Source organism: Salmo salar, chromosome ssa09, assembly GCF_905237065.1.
Source record: "Salmo salar chromosome ssa09, Ssal_v3.1, whole genome shotgun sequence".
Taxonomy (NCBI): Eukaryota; Metazoa; Chordata; class Actinopteri; order Salmoniformes; family Salmonidae; genus Salmo; species Salmo salar.
Window position 1 is genome coordinate 66757049 of NC_059450.1, and position 23070 is coordinate 66780118.

Consider the following 23070-nt stretch of genomic DNA (forward strand, 5'->3'; position numbering starts at 1 on the left):
CTGTCCTTCTGGAGGAGGTCAGTATACCCCAGCCAGCCTGACAGGCCCAATGATAGACACAACCACGAAGGCTTGGTCTTGCTTACCTGCTTGGTCCCACCGCTTGCCTGCTTTGTGGCTGTGAAAGAAAGGAGTGGAACAAAAGGAGTGTGTCCTTACCTGTCAATGATGACTGGGTCGGAGGGCGTCTCGTTGCGGTTTCCACAGCTCTTCTTGTCACAACAACGACTAGGAAAAAAAATACAAAAGACAATTCGCTATCACACTTAGGTTTACTAAAAACATTTATAATCATTTGTTACTAGAGTTGCTGGACGGTCTCTGGTAACAGTGGGCATACAGCGGACTACGGAGTCAGAGAGGAACCATGTGCAATCTGCTATCCCCCTTCTCCCCCATCCCCCCACCTCGACCCACGCTCCAGCTGGGCAGGGCTCCAGCCAAGGTCACTCAGCGACTCGCTGACAGTTTGGACAGCGCCCAGAGATGGCCTGGCCGGCCCGGTGCTGAGCCACCTCCATCCTGCCCCCGTGCCATCACCCCTGCCACACCGCCATGGCCACCCTGGCCTTGCCCAGGTCTGTGCCGCTGCCCCTCTGCCCCTGCCCAACTGCTCATGTGGTGGCATGCCGTTTCAGAAAAGGGGGTGTGAATTCAGCTAAATGTGCTCTTCTGGTTGGTCGCCATGCGATGGTGGACAATGAGGATCAGTTTCCCAATCATTCTGATTCAGTCTAGTGTAACAACAGCACAGTGCAAAGAGAGTTTTTCAGTTTTTCCATTTGATGGTAGTGGTATACTTTCTAGTAGTTTAGCAGTTCATTCAGTGTCAATTACATTGCATTCAGGAATTGAATTTGGATTCAATATACGCCTTTTGTACATTAACATTCAAAATTCTTTGTTTCATGCAGTGACTCAAATGTATTTTATTTAACTAGGCAAGTCAGTTAAGAACAAATTCGTATTTACAATGACAGCCTACCCCGGCCAAACCCTCCCCTAAACTGGACGATGCTGGGTCAATTGTGTGCCGCCCTATGGGACGCCCGTTGTGATACAGCCAGGGATCGAACCTGGGTCTGTAGTGACGCCTCTAACACTGCGATGTGAAATTGAAATGGGAGTCCTGATTTTGCAGGTTGTTAACAGTAACTAAGGTCCCATTTTAAATATAAATGTGTTATTCAAAAGATAATTGAAACCAACCCTCTTATTCTTCAAAATTATTCATATTGCATGACCTGCCGAGGACCAATTATGCTCACACACTCACCCATGCTGTCATGAATCACATTGCCATTTGACAAACAAGCTTAAAACCGAGCCACCGAATGCCAAATTAACCCATTTTATGCATCATTTATCACACCGTTTGATCTCTAAGTAGAAGAAAAACATACTAAGTACTGTTTTTTTTCCTGGTCTTTGTGTGTGTGTGTGACTGTTGCCATAGAACGCACCACAATAATTTATTCCCCCAGCTACTTGGAACCATTAGCAAAGTTCCAGGAGACCAATTAGCATTGGAAACCCAATGGTGCTGCTGTGGTGACAACCTCCTCAAACTGAGAAAGTGTTATAAACAAACTGGACCCCAGGAGCACTGCCAGGCCCCTCGGGGGACCTGGGGCCCTTCGCACACGAAAACAAACCTTGGCTGAGCGTCCACAATATCGCCTTAATGACGTTTCCCCCCGGGCCCAAACTGGCTAACACCCTGGCTAGCTAATGACTGAGAACACAGGCCAGCAAGTCAGTCGAGTCCCACAAAACAACTAGACTGGATATCCAGTCAGCGTTACTATGGTTTTTTCAGCTGCAGCCGAAAAATAGTACTGAGCATGAGCAGTGCTGGTCCAGTGAGCGCCACAGCAACGAAACCAGAGAGGCCAACTTGATGATTTGTCAATCTAGCAAAAAGGACCCACACCGAATCTACAATAAGAAGTGAGCCTGGAATGCCAGTTTTATCCCAAGATGGGCAGCCTGCCTTGGCTGGTCACAAGCATCAGTATCATTGTCCCTTCAGTCAGCCAGGCATACTTCAAATGATCCCCACAAGTGGAATCTACTTAAGCACTAAAAAAAGGAGTGTTTCGAAGCTGAACTATCAGAGTTTAGCTTTAAAAAACAAGAGAAGCCTTCAAAGGCTCCCTGAGGAACCTGAAGACGGGCATCAGAGGGATGGAGAACAGAGCCAGTCTGTTGGATCACAGGCCTGTGATAAGACGCGCACACAGTGAATGGCTGTCAATGGAGGGCTTGTTTTCAAAGGGCAAGTGCTGTAATTACCCAGCCCAAACATGAGGGCCGCAGCCAGACCTAATGATATGCGGCAGGACGGCAGGCAGACAGCCGGCTTGGCTGGGAGAGGACGCCCGTGGCAAGCCTTTCTCTCTCACACAGCGTGCCCTCTTCCAGCCTGGCACCGGGGCTGGTGCACAGAGCCCAGTCCTGGCTAGCCTGTGTACCCATAGCACAGTCCTCCGATGACTGGCCCATGCCAACTGACTACCACAAAGCCCCATTTGGTGGTTTTGGAAGACCCAGTCTCAAATGAAAGAATGCTGTGTTGATATTGTGAGCCAATTCAAGTGACACTACATGGAATACAGTGACACTTCAAATGTACTTGCTAATCAACTACTGACATAGTTAAGTTGATATTTGTGTGTGTGTCAAGTAGTAATATTTAAAAATACTTACAAGTTTTTTAAAACACTGTAAATAAAGGGCCTCCATTTTGATCCTAAAATCTATAATGTCGTCATGTCTATCTAACTAAAGACGAATAAACTCATTGCACATTTTTTTAATTGTCAAACCTTCCAATAGGTTCAGTGCTTTTAACTCTATGACGAGAGAACTACTCTTTATCTTCAGAGAGTTCTGGACAAAGGGACAAGTCTCAAAGCCACCACCAGGGACCACATGGACATACCGGAGAGGGTCCCTACCAGCTGCTACAGTATACTTCCACTGCTGGCTGAGTGTGTTACTTTATACGGCAGCGAGCCAGGCTGCAACACCACACGGGACTAGATAAAGACACCTCAGCCATCACGTCCCTGTCACACTGGGAGACCGAGGGGGAGATCGAGATAGATGAAGAAAGAGAGCGCATCTCTCTCATCCCCTTCTCATTAGCCAATGGAAACACGGCATTCATCAGGGGAAGGATAGTTAATAATTACACTCAATCACGTAATGACCGACGCCAAGTGGAACCGTCATTAGGAAAATGAAGCGACGTATCAGAGGGGATCTCCAAGGAGGAGACAATGGGTCCGTCACTCAAAGAAGTCCCTACATTTTCAGTATCGACCATTCTTCAACTAAATGTTGAAAAGTTGAATGTTCCTCCATGCACTGTTTGAAATTGGCTTTGAAACGTGAAACAAGATGCATGAGATAACCGGGAGACAACCCTCTGATAATACATGATATGGTTTCCCCAACTAGGTCATAGAATGAGTACAATCATGACTTAGACCCTGATTCAATTAAAAGAACAGACGGAGGGTTTCCATGGTGAGGCAAATCAGCATTCTGTGTTTCAACACTTAGCTGAATTATTGATTCAACTAATCAACAATTGCCTTCTCACAGGTAAATGCTCTCTATTGTCTTACCCCAGAAACGTCCAGATCAAGGTTTTGATTGAATAGCGGTTGATGCATATGCAATTGGGTTCCAACAGGGATGACTGAGTCAGTGGAAAAGGTAAAGGGCTGTGTCGAACCCAACGCCCTCCCTCACTCTTTTTACTCCTCCAACCAGCTGAGGCCTCTCGTGGGCCAAGGCGTGAAACTCCTCAACCCCCAGTGTCCAAGGCGGCACACAAACGCACTTCCTGTATTGCATAATTATAACTCACTCCTACCAGGCCCTAACCAACGCCCTACAGACTTGCGCCCAGCCGACCTCCATCAAAACACACACAAACACATAAAGACCCCATCAACATGGGCCTTCATCCGGTAGACACACAGTGGGTAGATAATGACTCAGCATGGTATTCAATTCAACTATACTTATTTAATGAGAGCAACCCTGTAGGGCTGTAACGAGAGGACTATATAGCACGAAGAGGGATGGCCCACAGAGGAATAAGGATACCTCTTCTTGCATTAAATTAACTGGTTTTCACCAATGGGACTTTAACCTTGAGCCTTGTGTTGATCCCTTAAAGGAAAAGTTCACCCCAACATCAATTTTTGCCATAAAATGCAGACCTCAATCCCAGATTAATTTAGATGGTGCCAATCGTGCCCATTCATTTGATTTTGGGGTGAAATATCCCTTTAAATAGAGTGGAACTCACCTGCACATGATCTCGTGGGTGAGAAGGACACGGCACATCTCTGGGTTTTTGTCCTGGCCCTCGTAGAGGATCGCCTGAGAAGAAAAGAGCAGCCGGTATTTATGTTTGTTTAGTCTTCTTTGGGTCCCTGTACTTGAACTTGTGCTTTCCCTGTACAATATCCGATCATAGCCCTGTAAAGGCTGTGACTACATATAAGTGGAAAGGCTTTGTGCGCGTGTTCGTTATCACTGTCTGCTAAATATCTACAATGGAAGTGGATGACACTTTATTAGCGTAAGCGCCGCTTGGTCTAACTTTCATATCATATTAACAGGGAGAGAAAGGAGGTTAGACTGAAGAGATGGTGGAGGGAGTAGCCCCCCCCATAGTGGAGAGCCACGTGGTGTAGAGCGGCCCGGCCGGCCCTCCACCCCTCCCAGACAGATGGCGGTGCGAGCCCCAGTAAGAGAGAGAGACCACCCCCTGGGCATCCTTCACTGGAGCTGCCATGTCGGCCATGGATGACGGATGACCACTGAGAGGAGCTGTTCCCTCCTTCATTCTCTCTATACCTCCTGTGTCAGAGGGATGGAGGGAGGAAGAGAGGGAGGGAGTGCTCCATCCCACTCCCAATGACGTACCCCTACCTCGTCCACCTAGGTGGTCAGTTGCCCCACACACACACACACACGCACGCACACACCCCAAGGGGACAATACTTTTAGGATAACGACCACTTCTGCATTATTGATTCCTCCCAGCCTCTATATTAAAATCTGCCAATTTCGCCAGAAGGGGTGGGGATTGCAACAGGGACCAGGGAAAGGGAGTGGGAGTGTGTGTGGGGAGGAGAGGAGGTGTAGGGGGGTATCGGGTCGATATTTATACATCATCATTTCTGATTCAAGTAGCTGCTCCACCCCCTGGAGCTAGTCTGGGAGTTTTCATGGGGGTATATCATGGACGTACGTGAGTAATACCACCATGTCGAAAAAGGCAAAAAGGAGAGTCAAGATTCGGCTTTTTTGAGGATGATAGGACAGACTGAAGGGGGATATCAAACAGATATATTTTCCTACACATCCACTGCTAAAGGAAGATTATTTGTATTCCTATTGTGTGCAACATACTGCCTTCCAGGTAAATGCATTATATACAGTAATACGTTCGAATTTGCCAATAGGAGTGTCTGAGAATGGGCTCCTAAGAGCCAATCAATAGACCTGGCCCCCCCTCTGGCTGCTAGATGGCTGCCTTTCTGCGGGTGGACACACTACAGTATGCAAAGTCTGCATGTCTGCCTGTCCAAGTCTAGGCAGGAGGGAGGGATTTGAGTGGCGCACCCGAGGTAGAAAGCTCCTTGTGTTGTTGTCAGAATTATTGTCTCCGGCGCGCCGTCGCTGCAGCACATTAAGGGCTATTGATTGGTTTCCGTGGCTGGCGCTTTGTCGAGGACCTGGTTGCCGCATCGATCTGTGACAGCCTGACATGGCGACACAGGAGAGGCCTGGTGGGCTGGGGATAGGGAGGGCCTGGTGGGCTGGGGATAGGGAGGGCCTGGTGGGCTGGGGATAGGGAGGGCCTGGTGGGCGGGAGATAGGGAGAGCCTGGTGGGCTGGGGATAGGGAGGGCCTGGTGGGCTGGGGGATAGGGAGGGCCTGGTGGGCTGGGGATAGGGAGGGCCTGGTGGGCTGGGGATAGGGGAGGGCCTGGTGGGCTGGGGATAGAGAGGGCCTGGTGGGCTGGGGATAGGGAGGGCCTGGTGGGCTGGGGATAGGGAGGGCCTGGTGGGCTGGGGATAGGGAGGGCCTGGTGGGCTGGGGATAGGGAGGGCCTGGTGGGCTGGGGATAGGGAGGGCCTGGTGGGCTGGGGGATAGGGAGGGCCTGGTGGGCTGGGGATAGGGAGGGCCTGGTGGGCTGGGGATAGGGAGGGCCTGGTGGGCTGGGGATAGGGAGGGCCTGGTGGGCTGGGGATAGGGAGGGCCTGGTGGGCTGGGGATAGGGAGGGAGGATGGGAAGGAGTGTACAGTACAGCACAGTGTATGTTGGAGCCAGGTTGCCCCTATGTCTTCTAGCCTGACTGGTCAAGACTAGTTATTTGCCACTGGGGTACTGTAAATTGATAGCACTTTAGCTCAACGGGTAAAATAACAGAAGGGTGTCTGTGTTCATGGGTTCAAATCTCAGGTGGGATAGGTTGCCTCATGTTACATTATGTACAAAATGGGTGGTGGGTTGCAGTATGATACGCAGTGAAACACTGTTACTGGAAACAATGTTCACACTTCACTGGTCACCTGTTAAAAGGCTGGGATCAGAGTAAGGAGAAAGCTCACCTGTTTGGTCATGGAGTCTATTAGCCGTACAAACAGATCTTGTTCTGTCCTGATGCCTGCAACACAACACAAATATGTAGCAGATATCCCGCAATTACACTGCAATAACACATGACACCAATTTGGATTATTGAAATGTTAAGATCCATTGACAGAATGACAGGTTTAACGTCATCTTCCTCTGTAAATAATTTGCATAGAAGTAGGCGTGTGGTTTAGCCAAATGAAATGTCTCGAGCAACAACAACAACAACAACAATCTAAACATCAGCCGAAAATGCTAATTCACTTCTTTCACCGAAAGAGAAACATAAACAACAAATTTCTAATAACGTCTTCTCACTGAATTCTGTTTATTTGTGTCCCCATAGTGTCTTTATGTTTTCTGTAGTGCTTGTCATGTAGACCAAGCTTTTCTAACCCCCCTCAGCAAAAACAAACAAGCCTGTGCTCTCTAGCTTTTACTATTTATGATTTCCCGGCTGCAACTGCCGAGTTCCCCTCGCTCCCGTTGCCTTTTTGGAATTCTCATTCACAGACAAATTAAATAGCAATCATTATTGCTTATCTTTTATTAGCTTTGCAATGGAGCGTAAATACGGCATAAACACAACAGGGGGTAGGTAGTCAAAAAGGACCATGGGAAACGAGACGATTTTCTATTTCTTGCCTGTAATTGCGTCAGGCTTTGGTGTTTTCTCACCATTTCTTTGTCCTTTAAAAAAAAAGTCATTTTTATGTTACTTGTGAATTGTACTCTACCCCACCCACAGTCTTCTGTTTCTTCTCGGGATGTGGTCTCAAAACAAAATCCATGGCAACAGGAATCTCAGCTGTGTGCTTTAAAATGACCACAGATCAGTGATCAGTGTTCAAATTTCAAGTTCTTTTCCCTAATGACCAAAACAGACTTTAGGGTTTGGTGGTCGTCAAATATAATTCCAGATGTGATAAGGATTATCGTTTATATTTATGCTGTCTTTTTTATTTAATGTCCTAGCCTAGCGGTTAGAGCATTGGGCCAGTAATCAAAAGGTCGCTGTTTCAACTCCCTGAGCCGACTAGGTGAAAAATCTGCTGATGTACCCTTGAGCAAGGCACTTAACCCTAATTGCTCCTGTAAGTTGCTTTGGATAAGAGCGTCTCCTAAATGACTAGAATGTAAATGTCAAATGTTTTTCCTGAAAGTGCTGAAGCTAATCTTTCCACAGAGAGTAGCAAGAAGAGAGAGAACTCTGCAATATGTTTGGAGGGATTATCGTGGTCTTACCGTTACTGTAAAGAAGCTGTAGCCTGTAATGGATGCCATTGTTGGTCTTCTCTCCGTTGTACTCCTGAAAGAGTCAAAGGCAAACACAGAAAATTATCAAGATGGCTCTCAGCTTTTGAGGTGACACCCAAAATCAAAGGCAACATCAGCCCATTTAGTCCCCTGCTGTGATATTGTCATAAAGGGTCTTGTACGTAATCCAATATCTCACAACAAAATGAACTACCTGGGGGAAAAAAAGAACTAGAGCATCCTAATCTACGCTCCCGTCTCAATCTACTCTATCGCTGACATTCTCCGAAGAGACCAACATCCCGGTCCTAATCCAAGCAGATGTTGGGCCACAAAATTGAAATCTTAAACCCAACTCTGGTGCCACGGGGAATACCCAGACTAATACGGCATCCACTGCATCCAATTAGAGATCATCTGAAGAGGACATATAAATCCCATAAGAGTTCAGGGGACCAACCAGCATTAATACTGGTTATCCGCTGTTATAACACTGTTATTACCTTGTGGTTTCATTTGAGGTCGAATGAACTTGCCATCAGAAAGCTGTTAGATAAGGTATATCACACTGCCTGTGTGTCCACAATAACAGGTACATCTAATAACGGTACGCAACTGAAAACATATGAATTAAAGTGAACATTTGTAATATCTACTAGATTCGTATAGGAAGACAGTTCTGGGAAAGTTAGATCTAGGGGTTCATGTTTTTAAAAACAAATCTCTTTTCCCATAAACTCTGAGGATAATCCATACCGTTCTCTGATTGAGTTATATTTATGAAGTTGCTAAGCCCTTGCTATTTTTGAGTGTTTGTCTAGGCCCAAAATCCCACCGCAGGTCCATGATGATATACAACATGGAATCTCCATCTTTCCTCCAACTCCCGTCGCAGACACGCACACAACAAACCAGCTGCCTTAGTGTTGCATCGTCTAGCCAGGAATAAATCAAACAGCAAGAACAAAAGGACCAACCCAGGTAAGAACTAAAACAACCCTGTTACCACAGCTATATAGAGAGATGCAGTGAAAGAGAGGAGACATTATCTCTAGTCTAAGTGACAGTGCCCAGTTAGTGTTGGTCGCCACGGTTACCGATGACCTCAGCTCCCAGGTGGGCCAAGTCGCTCTCACTGATCTCGTGTCACCTCTTCAACGGGCGGGCACCGGGAGAGAGGCCACATCCGCTCCTCTCTCCCTCTTTCCCTCCATGTCTCTTTCTCCTTCCCTCCCTCACAATCTCTCTCTCTCCTTCCCCCTCCGCCGCGCGGTGCCAAGTGTGCCGTGGAGTCTTGGCAGGGGCCCAGGGGCAGGCTGGAGGTCAAGGCAGAGGGGAACGGGCAGGGAGGACGGGAGGAGCGGCCGTGCCAGCTGGCCGCTGTCCCTCCTGACCGTGGGCGGAGCTGTTCTCTGTAACCTTTTACTGAGAACAACCCCCTGGCAGCATGGCAGAATGGCCCAGGCGGCAGGTAGAGAAGTGGGTTACCATTACCACTGAGAGCACAGGTACTGCTGAACAAATACCAGAGGCAGAGAGAGACAGGGAGAGAGAGCCTCATAGACTGGTCAACTATATAACAGAGCTTGTAGATGGCACATGAATGTACAATAAATGACATTAACAACTACTGCTTAAAATGAATTCAAAGGCTTTTCATAAGCATGTCTGAGAGAGGTACCCCCCCCTTAAAAGATTTAGATGCACTATTGTAAAGTGGTTGTTCCACTGGATATTATAAGGTGAATGCACCAATTTGTAAGTCGCTCTGGATAAGAGCGTCTGCTAAATGACTAAAATGTAAAAAAATGTAAAAAAATGATCAAATCATCATATTTGCTCTCCTATCTTGTATTATTTTAATTTTTATTTAACTAGGCAAGTCAGTTAAGAACAAATTCTTATTTGCAATGACGAACTACCGGGGAACAGTGGGTTAACTGCCTTGTTGAGGGGGAGAACGACAGATTTTTACCTTGTCAGCACGGGGATTCAATCCAGCAACCTTTCGGTTACTGGCCCAACACTCTAACCTCTAGGCTACCTGCCGCCCTGAAATAATATAAATGAATACAAATGAATAAACACAAATTAGTTTTTTTTTTTAAAGATACCTTCATGTAACCTCATCAAAATTACTTAAATAAAAATACTATTTGAGTTTAATGTCTGATTTAAAGCTGAATCAAAACCGCTTCATTTAAGATTTCCTGCTTTCTGCTCATCACTGCCCCCCAACAGGTTCTTTGTAAACTGTGAGTGTTTCCATATCTGAACGGTTTCTATCCTCAACCAGCTCTCAGGATTACAATCTTTCTATGGAAGTTTCGGTAATGTAAGAAATCTCAAAAGCTTAATGTACATTCTAAAATCAAATACTTTGAATTAGTATTGAATTACTAACAACAGATACTTACAATATGTCAAATCTGTTCATTAAATGAAAACATTATCTTTATTTATGAGGTGGACATAATCAATATATAACTTACATAAAGTATATTATCTTCAAATAAATGTGTACAATTGTGTTTATGAAATTCAAATAAAATAAAATCAATATAATTAAATGAGTGTATATAAAATAGAATACAATTCTGTTACAGAATGTATAGATATTAGATATAGAATGAATAAAAATCGAATTCACTAAAGAAATGCATTACATTACATTGCAGTATACTGTATATAATACATCGAGGAACATTATAGGGGGAAACAAATATTGCTCTCGACTTGACATCAAGAAAACTGTGAGTGCATCCACAGTTTCTGTGCTAGACATTCCATATTTCAAAGCGTCACTGCGCTATAGCACTGAACGAAGCAGAAGGAATGACGTCCCACAAACACTGGCCCCAGCGTCAACGCCACCCTCTTATCCCCAATGCCAGCTATACCTGGACACACACCCCCTCCACCCCATTCCCCTTTGTGTGTTGGTCTTACTTTGTCTTTCTCCACAAAGTCTATGTAAGAGGTTCTCTCGATCTCCACGGGCTGGCCCTGTCGGTCGTACAGCGCCAACACAAAGTGGAAGAAGTTGGATTTGCGTAGGTTCGAGGGAGGCTGTTTTTCATAGTGAGCCCGGGCCAGACCTACACCGCTATAGATAGGAGAAGAGAGAGAGAGAGAGAGAGAGAGAGAGAGAGAGGGACAGGGGGAGAGCAAATGGGGGAGAGAGAAAAGGATGAAATGTGGTTAGTACCGTGTAGCCACGGAGCACCGGGGCAATTCTAAACACAGCAGGCGCTATTCAATCACAAGCTGTTTCTGCAGGTAAAACAAAATGTTGTTTACTGTGTGAAACTAAAAGAAAGTTTTCCAATAATTTAAGTATAATTTAAGTATGACGCCTTGCAAAGAAGAAACCCTGGAGCAGTTGGGATTGAATAGGGCCTAGAGTCCTGATATGTATTAGTATGCAGGTCTTGGTTTCATTTAAAGAAACCTACGTTTCCGAAACGTGTTCATTGTTCTGACAAAAATGGATCTTAGTCAGGTCAATTACTACTATCAGCACCAACTGCAAAACAACCCAAACAGTAATCTTTCAAACCCTAAATTAAAAACACAAACACAAATAATGAAAAGAAGGAGAGAAAAGTGGAGACGAGAGAGCGAGTGAGAGAGAGAGAGTGATAAATGAAAGACACTTGGCCCTCTCTTCACGTTCCCTGTGTGTGCCACGCGTTCCTTTGTGTTATTTGTCTCCTCGACCACCTCAACAATGTGAATTTGGCTGGGTAGCAAGGACTCCAGAAGGCGGCGTCTGCCTCGGTTCGTGCCAAGCGCTGTGGGGTACCATTCGGCTTGGCAACCGTGCCACTCCAGTTTTCCCTGACCTGTCAGTCAAACTCTGCCCTGCATCCCCTGGGCCCGGAGAATAAAAGACCTCCACACACTCGGCATGCGCCATATGCGCACACACACACACACACACACACACACACACACACACACACACACACGGCCCTTTTCACCATTGGTTTAGAGACAGAGGATGTCTGCTAACACCACGTACACACTGCTAACCAGGGTCGGAGTTCATTTAGATTAAAAGTGAAGTTTGGAAGTGAATGCCAATTCAAAAGGTGACATGGTGTGGAATAGATGACAAATTCGAATTGAAAAGGTTTCAAAGCTTTGGAGAGGTGTTAATGTAGAAGGTTTTTAACCATCTGAACTTAATTCAGTTGATTTTGGAGAAAGAGGAAATGATATCTAGAAGAAGCTGAATGGGTGACGTTACACACACTGATTCTTGACCTGTCACTAATAAATGGCAGATTGTGGTGAACATTGATAACCACTTGCAACAACAACAACAAAAAATGAAGTTGAGACTACATGAGAGAAACATACAAAATAAACTAAATGGAAATTAACATAAACATATGTAAAAAGAAAATGGTGCAGAATCATGTCTTCAGGTGAAGAAAATAGACGGCAGATTGCGGTGTCAGACTGATTTGGGCTGATTGACTTTACATGTACCTTGTGGCCTGGAAGACTGTGCATAACTTCTCTAGGCCGTGGACAGAGAGCTTTTTTTTTTAGTAAGATATCTCATGCATCTCTGCTTATCTCATAGCTTCAATTTAAACCGATTTTTAGATCCAAGAATTGATTCCTCATTCAGGAAAATGTTCAAGGATGCATGAGCGTAATTGCTTTTTAAAAACGCAGACAGATCTAAATATATAAACAAACGCTTGCAGGCAGCTATAGGAGCTCTACTGTTAAATCAATGAAACATCTAAATATCATAATGCTTTGGTATCAATCTCTGTTCAACTTGGTTGCTGATATCTCATTTAGCTACACTAACAAAACAAATAACCATGATCAATACGAGATTCCAAGTGTAATGGACGTCACGCTGCTTGCTTAGCAATTACCACTTCCTCCTGATTCGGCTCACATCGAGGCTCGAACGCCGGATCTCTGCTTTGCTAGCATGGGTGACCGCCCCGCCCGAAGCGTCTTACCAGTCAGCGCCACGTGAAAGCGCAAAGCAGTTCATGTCGAAATATTTATTCACGTGCTGCATTTTTCTTGGAGGGCGGAGCGAGTGTTTTTGGAAAGTTGCCTGTTTTGCTTTCTCTCTGCGCTCATGGGTATAGTCCGCAGGCGCTAGATTAACACAGGTGTGACCTTTCTGCACCCCATTACCAATGCTTACTGCCTCATTTGTAACCCAGTTGTTGAAAGCGAATTCCTGGACTCAGTTCTGAAGACACAAAGACAAAAAGGTTGCACATGGGAGGATGGCGTTTTACATCGCGGGGGGAGATATGAGAGAAAGAGAGTTAGGGCCTGTCTGACATCATGGTTTCAGTGCTACTAAATATTAAGTGTGGGACTGATAGGGGATTTTTCCTCTCTAGCAAACCCTCATTAAAAGTCCTGCAAAAAGTCAAAAACAAATCCTAAAAAGTCGATAGGGGAAAAATCCCATGAAGTTGCTAGATGTTTTGCTGAACACAAACATTAGGTGACCGTACTACTGCCATGGCCTGCATGGAAATCGTCTGGGGGGAAAAAAACTCAAAATGATACTTAACTACCTAACAACTAATAAAACAAGACTGGAGTGAGAAACAGCCCTCACTATCATATCACTTCCCACCTCCAATTACATGTAGAAACCCCCCTTCAACACCATTACCCCAATTATGAAGCTACGCCAGAACATCGGGGATACGTTGAGACCTCCAGCCACGGCGGCGGTGCCAGAGCCAGTCTCAACACATCCAGATCTCTCTGCACTCTATCAACACAGAAAGCTTGTTAGCGTTATTATTTCAATTATGCTAATTGCAGCCACATCCACTTATGCCTGGGCGCGGCGGCCTGTAGCGCATGGCCTTAGCACTCAGTATAATAAAAACAGTATCGATGGCACACAGGTTTCTACTACACAGGCTGTGTAAATCAGAGGGCAACAGCCCAACAACAAATAGCGCTAACAGATCTTCTGACGGAGCTCCACCCTACATGCGCGTTGACACTTCACCCCCACTGTAAACGCTGAAGGAAGAGATCCCGTGTGAAGCAGCAACCGTCATCCAGTCACCTCTCAACACAATCAGCTGACACCAAAAGCCCATGTCCATTCTGTGGCTGATGTCAACGCTCCGACAGGGATGGTATGTTTACTGAACGAGTCGTTTTAACATGGGATGGTACAATTGATCTAAAGTCATTCGAGAATTTAACAAGATTTTGAGTTGTGGTTTTAACGACTATAAAAAAAATGTTTTTAAAGAGATTCTACATCATTTGAATTCATTTTTAGGTCCAGCTATACGCCATGCAGCATTAGGATGGTCGTCAAAGTGTACATTCTTCGGCAGTATCGGCTTAATGCAATGCAGCAAATTATAATTATGATAAATGAAAAAGGTAACCCCGGGCTAAAGTCCTCACTGCTGGAGGGCCTGCACACTTCAGGGAAATAGATATTAAGCACTGAGACTTCTGCTCTGAAATGATCTACTAATGAACATGCAGCAGAAGGGTTCTCCTTCTATAATGGACACTGTTGACTGTACTGTGTGTGTGTGTGTGTGTGTGTGTGTGTGTGTGTGTGTGTGTGTGTGTGTGTGTGTGTGTGTGTGTGTGTGTGTGTGTGTGTGTGTGTGTGCACGTACGTGTATAAAATATATTGTTCTACATATAGCTGTGAAATAGTACCCATGAGCAGCTGGTAAATCTTCCAGATTGTGGCTTTAAGGGAGCGATCAGTGGTTGCCCTCCCCACTGCCCCCACTCTCCCCTGGGTAGAGAGCATCCCCTGTGCCACCAGAGTGGGCACAGTGGACACGGCCCACACCCCTCCAGCATTAATCAGCTGGGTGATGGGGTGTGACCGACCTACCGACCGAGTGGCGGAGTCTTTAACCAGCGCGGCCGGCTGCTTCCTGCAGGACGGCCTAATGAGCCATATACCATTGCCTTGTTTATACAAATGGGATGCAAGCAGAGTATTAACAATCTCCTCTCTCTGGCCTACTGCCACTGTGTTAATCTAATGAATAGTGGAACTGTAAATCACACAACCTCTGTGGTGGTTGTACGGCCACCCCTCTCTGGGTTGCAACTTGGTCTGTCCCTGGAGAGGACAGTAGGTGACAAAGATATAGGTCTAACACAGAGAAGACGTTGAGTATAAAACCAAGGACGAAACCAAAGGAGATAGTAAAAGGGGAGGGGGGGGGGGGTATCAGAATAAAACAGCATGGAAAACCAATGTAAGGAACATTGACCTATCTAAATTCAGACTTACACTAATTGCACCAGCAAATGTTGGGGGGTGGGGGGATCACATGAAATATATGCAAATGTTGGTGTGTGTGTGTGTGCGTGTGCGCGCGTGTGTGCATAAGGAAGAGTGTAATTTATGCAGCCGATACACAATTACTCTGGCATACATTTGCCCAGTCAGGGCCGCTCCCTCCCTAGTGCTTGTTTGGTTAGCTCTTATTAGCCGTGTAATATGAGCTAATGAGTGGAAGCCTGGAACACGGCAGGAGGACAGCCCTCGCCTGTGTGTGTGTGTTTTGAAACACTATACCCTCGGTAGGCAGGATGGGTAGTCTCAGATGCTTTCAGTCTGGAGTTATGTCTGATGAAACCTGCCACCGCACTCCCTTAGAAATCTCTCCTCTCCCCTCTCACAACATAGGGCCAACCATTTAGCATTACCCACCAATTGCAAGGTTGTTACGCAGCTACGACAACGCTTTGCCTTAAGAAATCTAAAACAAAAACACCATCATAGTGGAAAACAAATCCCGTATACGGTCTACTCTATCTGCCCCAATGAACTATCCCATCGCTAAAGCAATAAGCTGCCTCGTAGTTGAACATCTGTCAGTCTATGAGCAATCGGGTTTCAGGAATCTCATTATGCCGTTTTAGAATTCAAAAAACCCAGTGAATGATTTGGCCAGTCAGTGACCAATCAAACATCCCAATCTTACAAGCGCAATTGAAAAACGTCAGTGTCACTCTGCATTGATAACATCTGAACAGAATTCGGTCATCAGAAGAGGGATGTTGCCACTACATTGACGTGTGAGAAGCATCAATTACTTCGCAAGGAAACGGATATTGAAAAGAAAATCAGTTTCACATTGTTTTTACACCTCACTTCAGAATAGCGATACAGAGGCCCCTCTACCCTTCCACTCTCTTCCTACTCATCTCACTTCCCTACTGGAAATTCTGTATCAGAAAAGTAGTACTTTCTACTGAAATAGAATGGAATGAGCATCTCTTCAAAGAATATGAAATACTACTTGTAAAGTGGATTTGAAAAGTACTGGCCTACAAAACCATGCAGGTAATGGTGTATCAGAAAAGTAGTACTTTCTATTGAAGTAGAAAGGAATGAGCATCTCTTCAAAGAATATAAAATACTACTTGTAAAATGGATTTGAAAAGTACTGGCCTACAAAACCACACAAACAAGTCCACAGCTAACACCCACACAGATACGCTTGTAGATCCTCGACACAACTTGTTTTTTACACTTACGACACGCTCACACATGGAACACTGCTCACTGTGTACTAATTGGTACACACTCATACTGTACAAACACTCACACTCGTGTTTTGCACACTGTCAGAAATACTTCTACCTTTTTCTCTAACTGTAAAAAGAGCATTATCTTAGGGTAAAAATCCCTTTCGTCCAATTGTTTGGCAATTGCAGCAAGACAACTACAGCACTTTTGGCCAATGGGGTAATGTTTCTCTGAGCTGGCTGGGTAAATAAAAAAAATGACACACACGATTAGGGTTCACAAATGAAAATCAAACACCAACAGTTTTCTCAACTAGAACTGCTGCCTCTCTCGCAAAAGCATTGCACAGTGCACACACACGTGGAACAAGTTACGCAACAGCGGTGATGGATACAGACAGTGTGTTTAGTTCAAACTTAAACGCAAATCAAAACATGTGGGCAAACACTTAACATCAAGGGGTAAAGGGTAAATGGTGCTCTATCCATCATTGCACCACAACTTTTACTGTATATCAAGACCTAAGCCATAAGTTACTTTATTTGGCATGTACTGTAGCAAGCACCAAATACTCTCTAAAAATCGGTGAATTCTCATCAGCAAAAATGCATAGTACATCTTCACCTTGAGTTTTTCCACTGTTTGGTGTCAGCTATTTCCTCAGGTTGCAACAGTATATTTTACTAGACTTTCTCCCTGTCCAGTGTTTACTACAGGTTGAGCCGAGGCACACCTGCCCCTAGACTGAAAATCAAAGCAGCACCCTGGTCCTCACAACACACATACCTCTGCAAACTTAATGAGTGGGCCACAGCTGAAACCATTAGTTGGTCACCTGCACACTTTTAATGGGGGTCATAAAAGATGGTGGCCTCGCTCAAGCCAACTAATTGTTTGCACGTTTAGGGGCAGCTGGCGAGAAACACTTGTTTCTGTTGCGGGATCCAATGAACTGGTGGCTGAGATTTAGCAGTGAGACAAAGAGCAGGCCATATGTATTTACGCGAGTCGCCATATTGTCACCACCATGCAACGTGTTAGATAGAACGTACAGGAACACGCTGCAACAGGGTGAATGCACTGAGGGCCTTGTTTGAACTATCAGACACTATTCCACAAGGCTCAGTAAAATGTAGCTGAATTGAATAGGGGGAAGGAGAGGAGAAATGCTCATTTCACGATAACTATTTTGCTCTCTAACAAATAAGAAATAAGAGGTCAGACATATTCATTGACCTCGGGGATTGTGAATGATGATAGGTTACAGTGAAATGAACCTTGGACAAAAATCTCTCCCAAGACGACATGTGGTGATGTGAAATATGAGTGAGTGCCACACCGCACAAATATGTCTGTCTGTACAAATGGGTTTCTCCGTCCCATATGCCTGAGGCCAATAGGGAGTATTGTCTCCATATTTTGAGTCCAGTCACTGGCGATGATTGAGGCAGTGACGGATTGGGCTCTGGATATAGAATCCTGGGCTATCAGTCTCATCGGTTGAAGCCAGTGACCACGGAACACTCAGTCTTCTGCTAAGCTTGGGAACTTGCACTTTATTAAGTCGCCCCCCCCCCCCTTCCTCCTCCTAGCAGACAAAGACAGGGGCAACATAATTCACTTTGCTCGATTTTACAGTGGCAACTGGGGAGGGTCAAGTTAAATCTGTTCCTTAGTTGTGCAGACCACTCAGTCACACCCACACCCCTCCTCTCCCTGCCTCAGTGGAATGGCTGTTTTTGGGGTTAGATCGGGAAAGGCAGTTATGGTGGGCATAAGCTAGGGGAGTGTCTCTGAAAGCGATCCAGACCAATGCTTTGCACATTTAAATCAGCAATGACCATTTCTTAATGAAACACTTTGCTATCCATAACAGATCTATCCACAACCACATTCTAGCGCTGAACAAAACTAACTCACAGTCTCCAGTTCCGTTTTTATGAACACTAGGTCACAAGCAGAGTACACTACGGTTCCAGAATCCAGAGAAGAAGTACTCTACAGAGTACTTTTCCCTTACCCCATAACAAGCAGCTTCATCTACACTCACAAATGCAACTATTTTCTGCAATGTGACTTGACATATAGAAACTCAATGTTTGGGCATTGCCCCTCAAAGGAGTTTTGGTGAATGTACATTGTACTCCACAAAAGTCAAACACAAAAAAAAGGACATGTCTGTTGAGCTATGCATAATCTTTTTATGCCCTTGGAAGGAGAATTATCTGACAACCTGTTATAAAAAAATAAAAAATAAAATATGATAAAATCGTATAGCAAATGGTCTCGGATAATGATTTTTTGGAAACAATTCAAATACTATAATAAATAACGAATGTACTGTCACTAATAAAAGCCACTTGTCTTATTTTTGCAATATCTTAATCTAGATAAGTGTACATTTTACATTTTCAATATTTCACTTAATCTAGATAAGTGTACATTTTACATTTTCAATAATTCACATAATATAAAGTGATGCACTTTAACAGTATATATCACCCACCGTATAGCCTATATCTGTTCAGCCAAATTGAAGTGTAGCTACCATTGCAAAGTAATGCAACTGTCAACCAGTACTGATCAATAACTTGTATACTGCCGACCACTCAACGCATATCACTTCTATGAATTCTCTTTGTGTTACAGAGGATAAATGTGTGACACATGGGTTTAATTAATGCGAAATTCAACTGCATGTCAGTTAAATGTCGCATTAAATGAAGCATCATTCAGTGAACACCAAATATTAAAACTGACATTTACAGTTATGCAGGTGCAGGTTGCTGCGGGTCGATTTTTCCCCAAAAGATATCATAGCAGCATTGTGATAAAGGGAAAATTGTGAACACATTAAAGTAAGTTTGTGGACTTAAAAATGGATTGACACCGTAAGAAAACCAGTATAGCCTACGACGTGTCGTAGACGCGCTCACCCGTGAGCGGACATGTCAATTGACCCGCTTATCGGACTTGAACTCCCGGGTGGATGTCTGTGTGTGCGACTGAATGACAACTAACACAGAATAAACGTATCTATCCTAGTTCATTATAACGTACTGCTGTTGTCTAACATGACACCACCACTCGCGGCCTCGTGAAGAGCTGAGGGTCACTTACACGATAGGCCTATACTCTGAGCATATATGATATAGTCTCATCGTGCATGCTCAAAATGCACTGAAAAACGAATAGCATATTGAACATGCAAGATGGTAAAGGTGGGCTACAGTAGGCTTGCTCTTGTTAACCTTTTTGGCTGTTAATTTTTTAAGTTCAGACAACGGGATGTGTCAAACTGTCGGCAACGTGCACCGGGCACCATAACAAATTGTTGATGCCGCAAACTGACGTAAATATTAACCTAAACTCAGGAGCAACGGTTTGAGTTGTTTACATTTTAATAGTAATTATAAATAATAAACATAGTATATCATATAATCTGCGATACCCTCATTCAAGGGACAGGGCAGGTTTGTCGTGACTATTTTCCGTGATGACAACTTTGGATGGTTAAAGATGTTCACGCAGAAACGTTAAAACCAAAAAGTAATTTGTCGGTAGGCCTATATAGAATTATTATCAGATTTTAAAGAAGAAAGCATAGGCATTTAAATGGTCTAGATTATTTTGGCTAGGCAGAAGTCATGTATTTAAACATTTGAGTGAAACCAATCAATTTATGCCAATACACTCACATCATAAATATTTTCAATACGATCACCTACCCTATTATTTATTTATATTATACAAACCGTGTTTTATTTGTTTTAGACCCAAACATCAGCATTAATCAATACTTTATCAATTTGAAATGATTTATGAAAATATTACATTTTATTAATTAAGCCCTTATAATTAATTATGACTTCAAAACAGCTTAAAAGTTACACTTGTAGGTAGGCTTAAATAATACAAAGGATATGTTCTCCTTGTGTGGCATAGTGAACCTGTTAACACGCTGTCAATCTTCACATCAATAATTTACAATAGCGCAAGCATGTCCATAAAATCGAGTTGCCCACAGCTGGACACACAGCTATTTCGTATAGCCTAAATGAGTAACATTCGATTGAATGTGTCTTGGTATAGTTTAAAATGATAGAAAAGCAATGATGCTCATATGCATTCAATATGATGGGCCAACACTAATCTCATAGTTTAATGGATGCAACTTTACGCCTAGATCACATATAGGCATAGGCCTACATATGATAGTTATGTTAGGCTGTACGTATGGACTGGCACTTGTTCAAAACAAAGTCTAATATAAATAATTTGGGGTTTTATTTAGGCTATGTGTAAGGGCTTCCTGAACCAATCAACGTATGCACAGATGCAAACTCTTCGAGGTGATCTTACTGTTTAGCCAACACTTCTGTGGAACGGTGTTTGGTTTACATTAGGCCACTCGTGCGAGAGATATGATGCCGTTCTATTAGATGGAAGGTGCATGTTGTAAAGTTGAGTTATTTTTTAGTTATTTATTGGCGTCAAGAGTTTTCAATAACAGCAAATTGCTTGGAGCTCATTCGGGCATATCATGTGAAAGCGCATCGTTCTCAATGCCTTCCACTCACCACGCTTTGTGATGCTAGGCTGTTTACACATGCTACATGTTTACAAGTATTGGGGCACTAAGTTTAGAGTTGTTTTGCAAATCAATGCAGGATACAGTAGCCTACATAAAATGCCAACCGTTCTATCCGGAACGCAGTAAGCCTATACGTTTAGCGTTCCTGTGAGCGGTTCTCGTATAGGCTACGAGTGTATACTGTCGGGCAATCTGCAGTGATCTGTCAGCATCCTGTCCAGCGAATATCATATGTGCGTCTAGTTGATGTTAACCTACCTTTGTGCTGCTGTGTTCGCGTCCAATATCCCCGCGCTCTGCATCCAAGAGCGGACCGGTGTCATGCCACTCGTGAGCGGTTCCTCTTTCATGGTCAAGGCTCCCCGCGGGAGGCTGTCCTGGATGGAGAACATGAAAGTAACCTTCTGGGAACTCTCTCTTAACCAAATCACAAGGCCACCTGGATTAACGACGAGCAACTGAAAAGGGAAGAATCTTCCCCAAAGTGCAACAAGGGGGAAAGCGATAGCGGTCCTTATCCAAAGACGAGCGTCGTATCCCTTTGGGTTTTTACGCTTTATTTTTAATTCCAACCCCAGTTCAGTTCGCTCAAGCTTAACCGGTCTCAAGTTAAAAGAGGGTGGAGAGAGGGTGAGCGCTAGAACAGTTAAGCATCTCGAAGGAGAAGAATCAGCCGGGATCTAGGATACCTTTTCGTTTTGAGTAAAGAGAGGGGAGATGCCGAAGTTGATCAGAAGAAGGCGAACATACGCGCACGGGATTGTGAAATGAAAAGTGGGATAAAACAAGCGACTGCTTCAAAAAGGAGTAAAATGAAATGATTACCAAACAAGAGGGAGGGACGGACCATGCAAGGCTTGCTCTCCCAGGGGAAAAGGGGGATTGGGTAGCAAGAAATCTCATTCCCTCCCTCCCCGTCTCTTTATGCTTCCTCTGTCCCAGCGGAGCGCACCTTCTCTCGGGTTCGGAGGCTCTAGTGCTCTCGAGGGGGACAAGCGTGGATTTGACAAGGGCGGAGACTAGTCCTTATATGGAAAAGTCATTTCAACGTCAATGGCAGTTCTGTCTTTTCATTGGCTGAAGTCATCAATTACGTCATGTTTTTGAATTCGCGGCAAAAGCATTCCCGGTGTTTACCTGTACTACATTGCACGCTTTGCTGAGCTGTGCGCGTGGACGCAAATATGCGTATTGCTTTACCAGATTCATCTGTCGATTTGCATGTTGGCCGACTTTTTGAATTGGCTCATAAAGGCATAATGATGACCTCTCATTTGAAAGCATTGACACTGTCCTTTGAGTGCAGAATTACTGAGGAGCACGGACGTCTGTGATTGATATTCACTGTATTGTGTTGTGGCATTGGACTGTATAAAATCCATTATGTTTGTAAGGAGCAATACACTTCCACAACATGTTCATTGGACGTCATTTGTTTTAGAAAGACATACCCACGTGCGCGCACGAACACACACACACACAAACATGCGCACACATAGACACACTCCCTCGTCATACACGCACTCAAATATATTTCACGATGATTGAACATTTGCTAATATCTCATGATGGGGAACAGAACAATTGTTGCCTTATGTCTTTCTTGAGGGGCCGGTAGCGTGCAGGAATTTTTTTGCAATCATGCTTCTCTTGGCATTGTTGAACGGTATTTGTGAACGTGTTCAATGAGATTTGACAGCGCGGTGTACTTGCAGTCCTCTGCGTCCAGCAATGGTAATACAATTGATCACGACAGCCTAATAATAATTATATGAATCATAATAATGCTGTCTCATAGTTATTAATAATAAAAACTCTTAACACTGTAATTGTTTCAGGTAATTTGACAGATCAGTGAACGCAATAGCCTATGGCTACCACGACAACTCCAATTTCAGTAATAAGGAATCTTCCAAAAGCAACCACAATTAAATATTTACACAACTTTAGCCTCTCTAACTTAGGAGGCCAACATGTCTTTCTCTACAAGTAGACTAAATTAATTCGATGAT

General features: G+C 44.3%; 1 protein-coding gene across 8 annotated transcripts in view; it reads right to left on the reverse strand.

Annotated features, from left to right (window-relative positions):
- Positions 1–22000, reverse strand: part of LOC106611650 (transcription factor COE3) — a 96339-nt gene extending 74339 nt beyond the window's left edge. For 3 of the 8 annotated variants that reach the window (XM_014212084.2, XM_014212078.2, XM_014212077.2), the window contains exons 1-6: positions 21317–22000; positions 10878–11034; positions 7917–7980; positions 6647–6702; positions 4328–4401; positions 160–228 (exon numbers count right to left, since the gene is read on the reverse strand). In XM_014212084.2, coding sequence (XP_014067559.1) covers positions 160–228; positions 4328–4401; positions 6647–6702; positions 7917–7980; positions 10878–11034; positions 21317–21450 — 554 coding nt within the window. In that variant the 5' untranslated portion in view covers positions 21451–22000. The remainder of the gene's footprint in view (positions 1–159; positions 229–4327; positions 4402–6646; positions 6703–7916; positions 7981–10877; positions 11035–21316) is intronic. The other 5 variants (XM_014212085.2, XM_014212081.2, XM_014212080.2 and 2 more) reach the window with 3 other exon arrangements.
- Positions 22001–23070: the final 1070 nt, after the last annotated feature.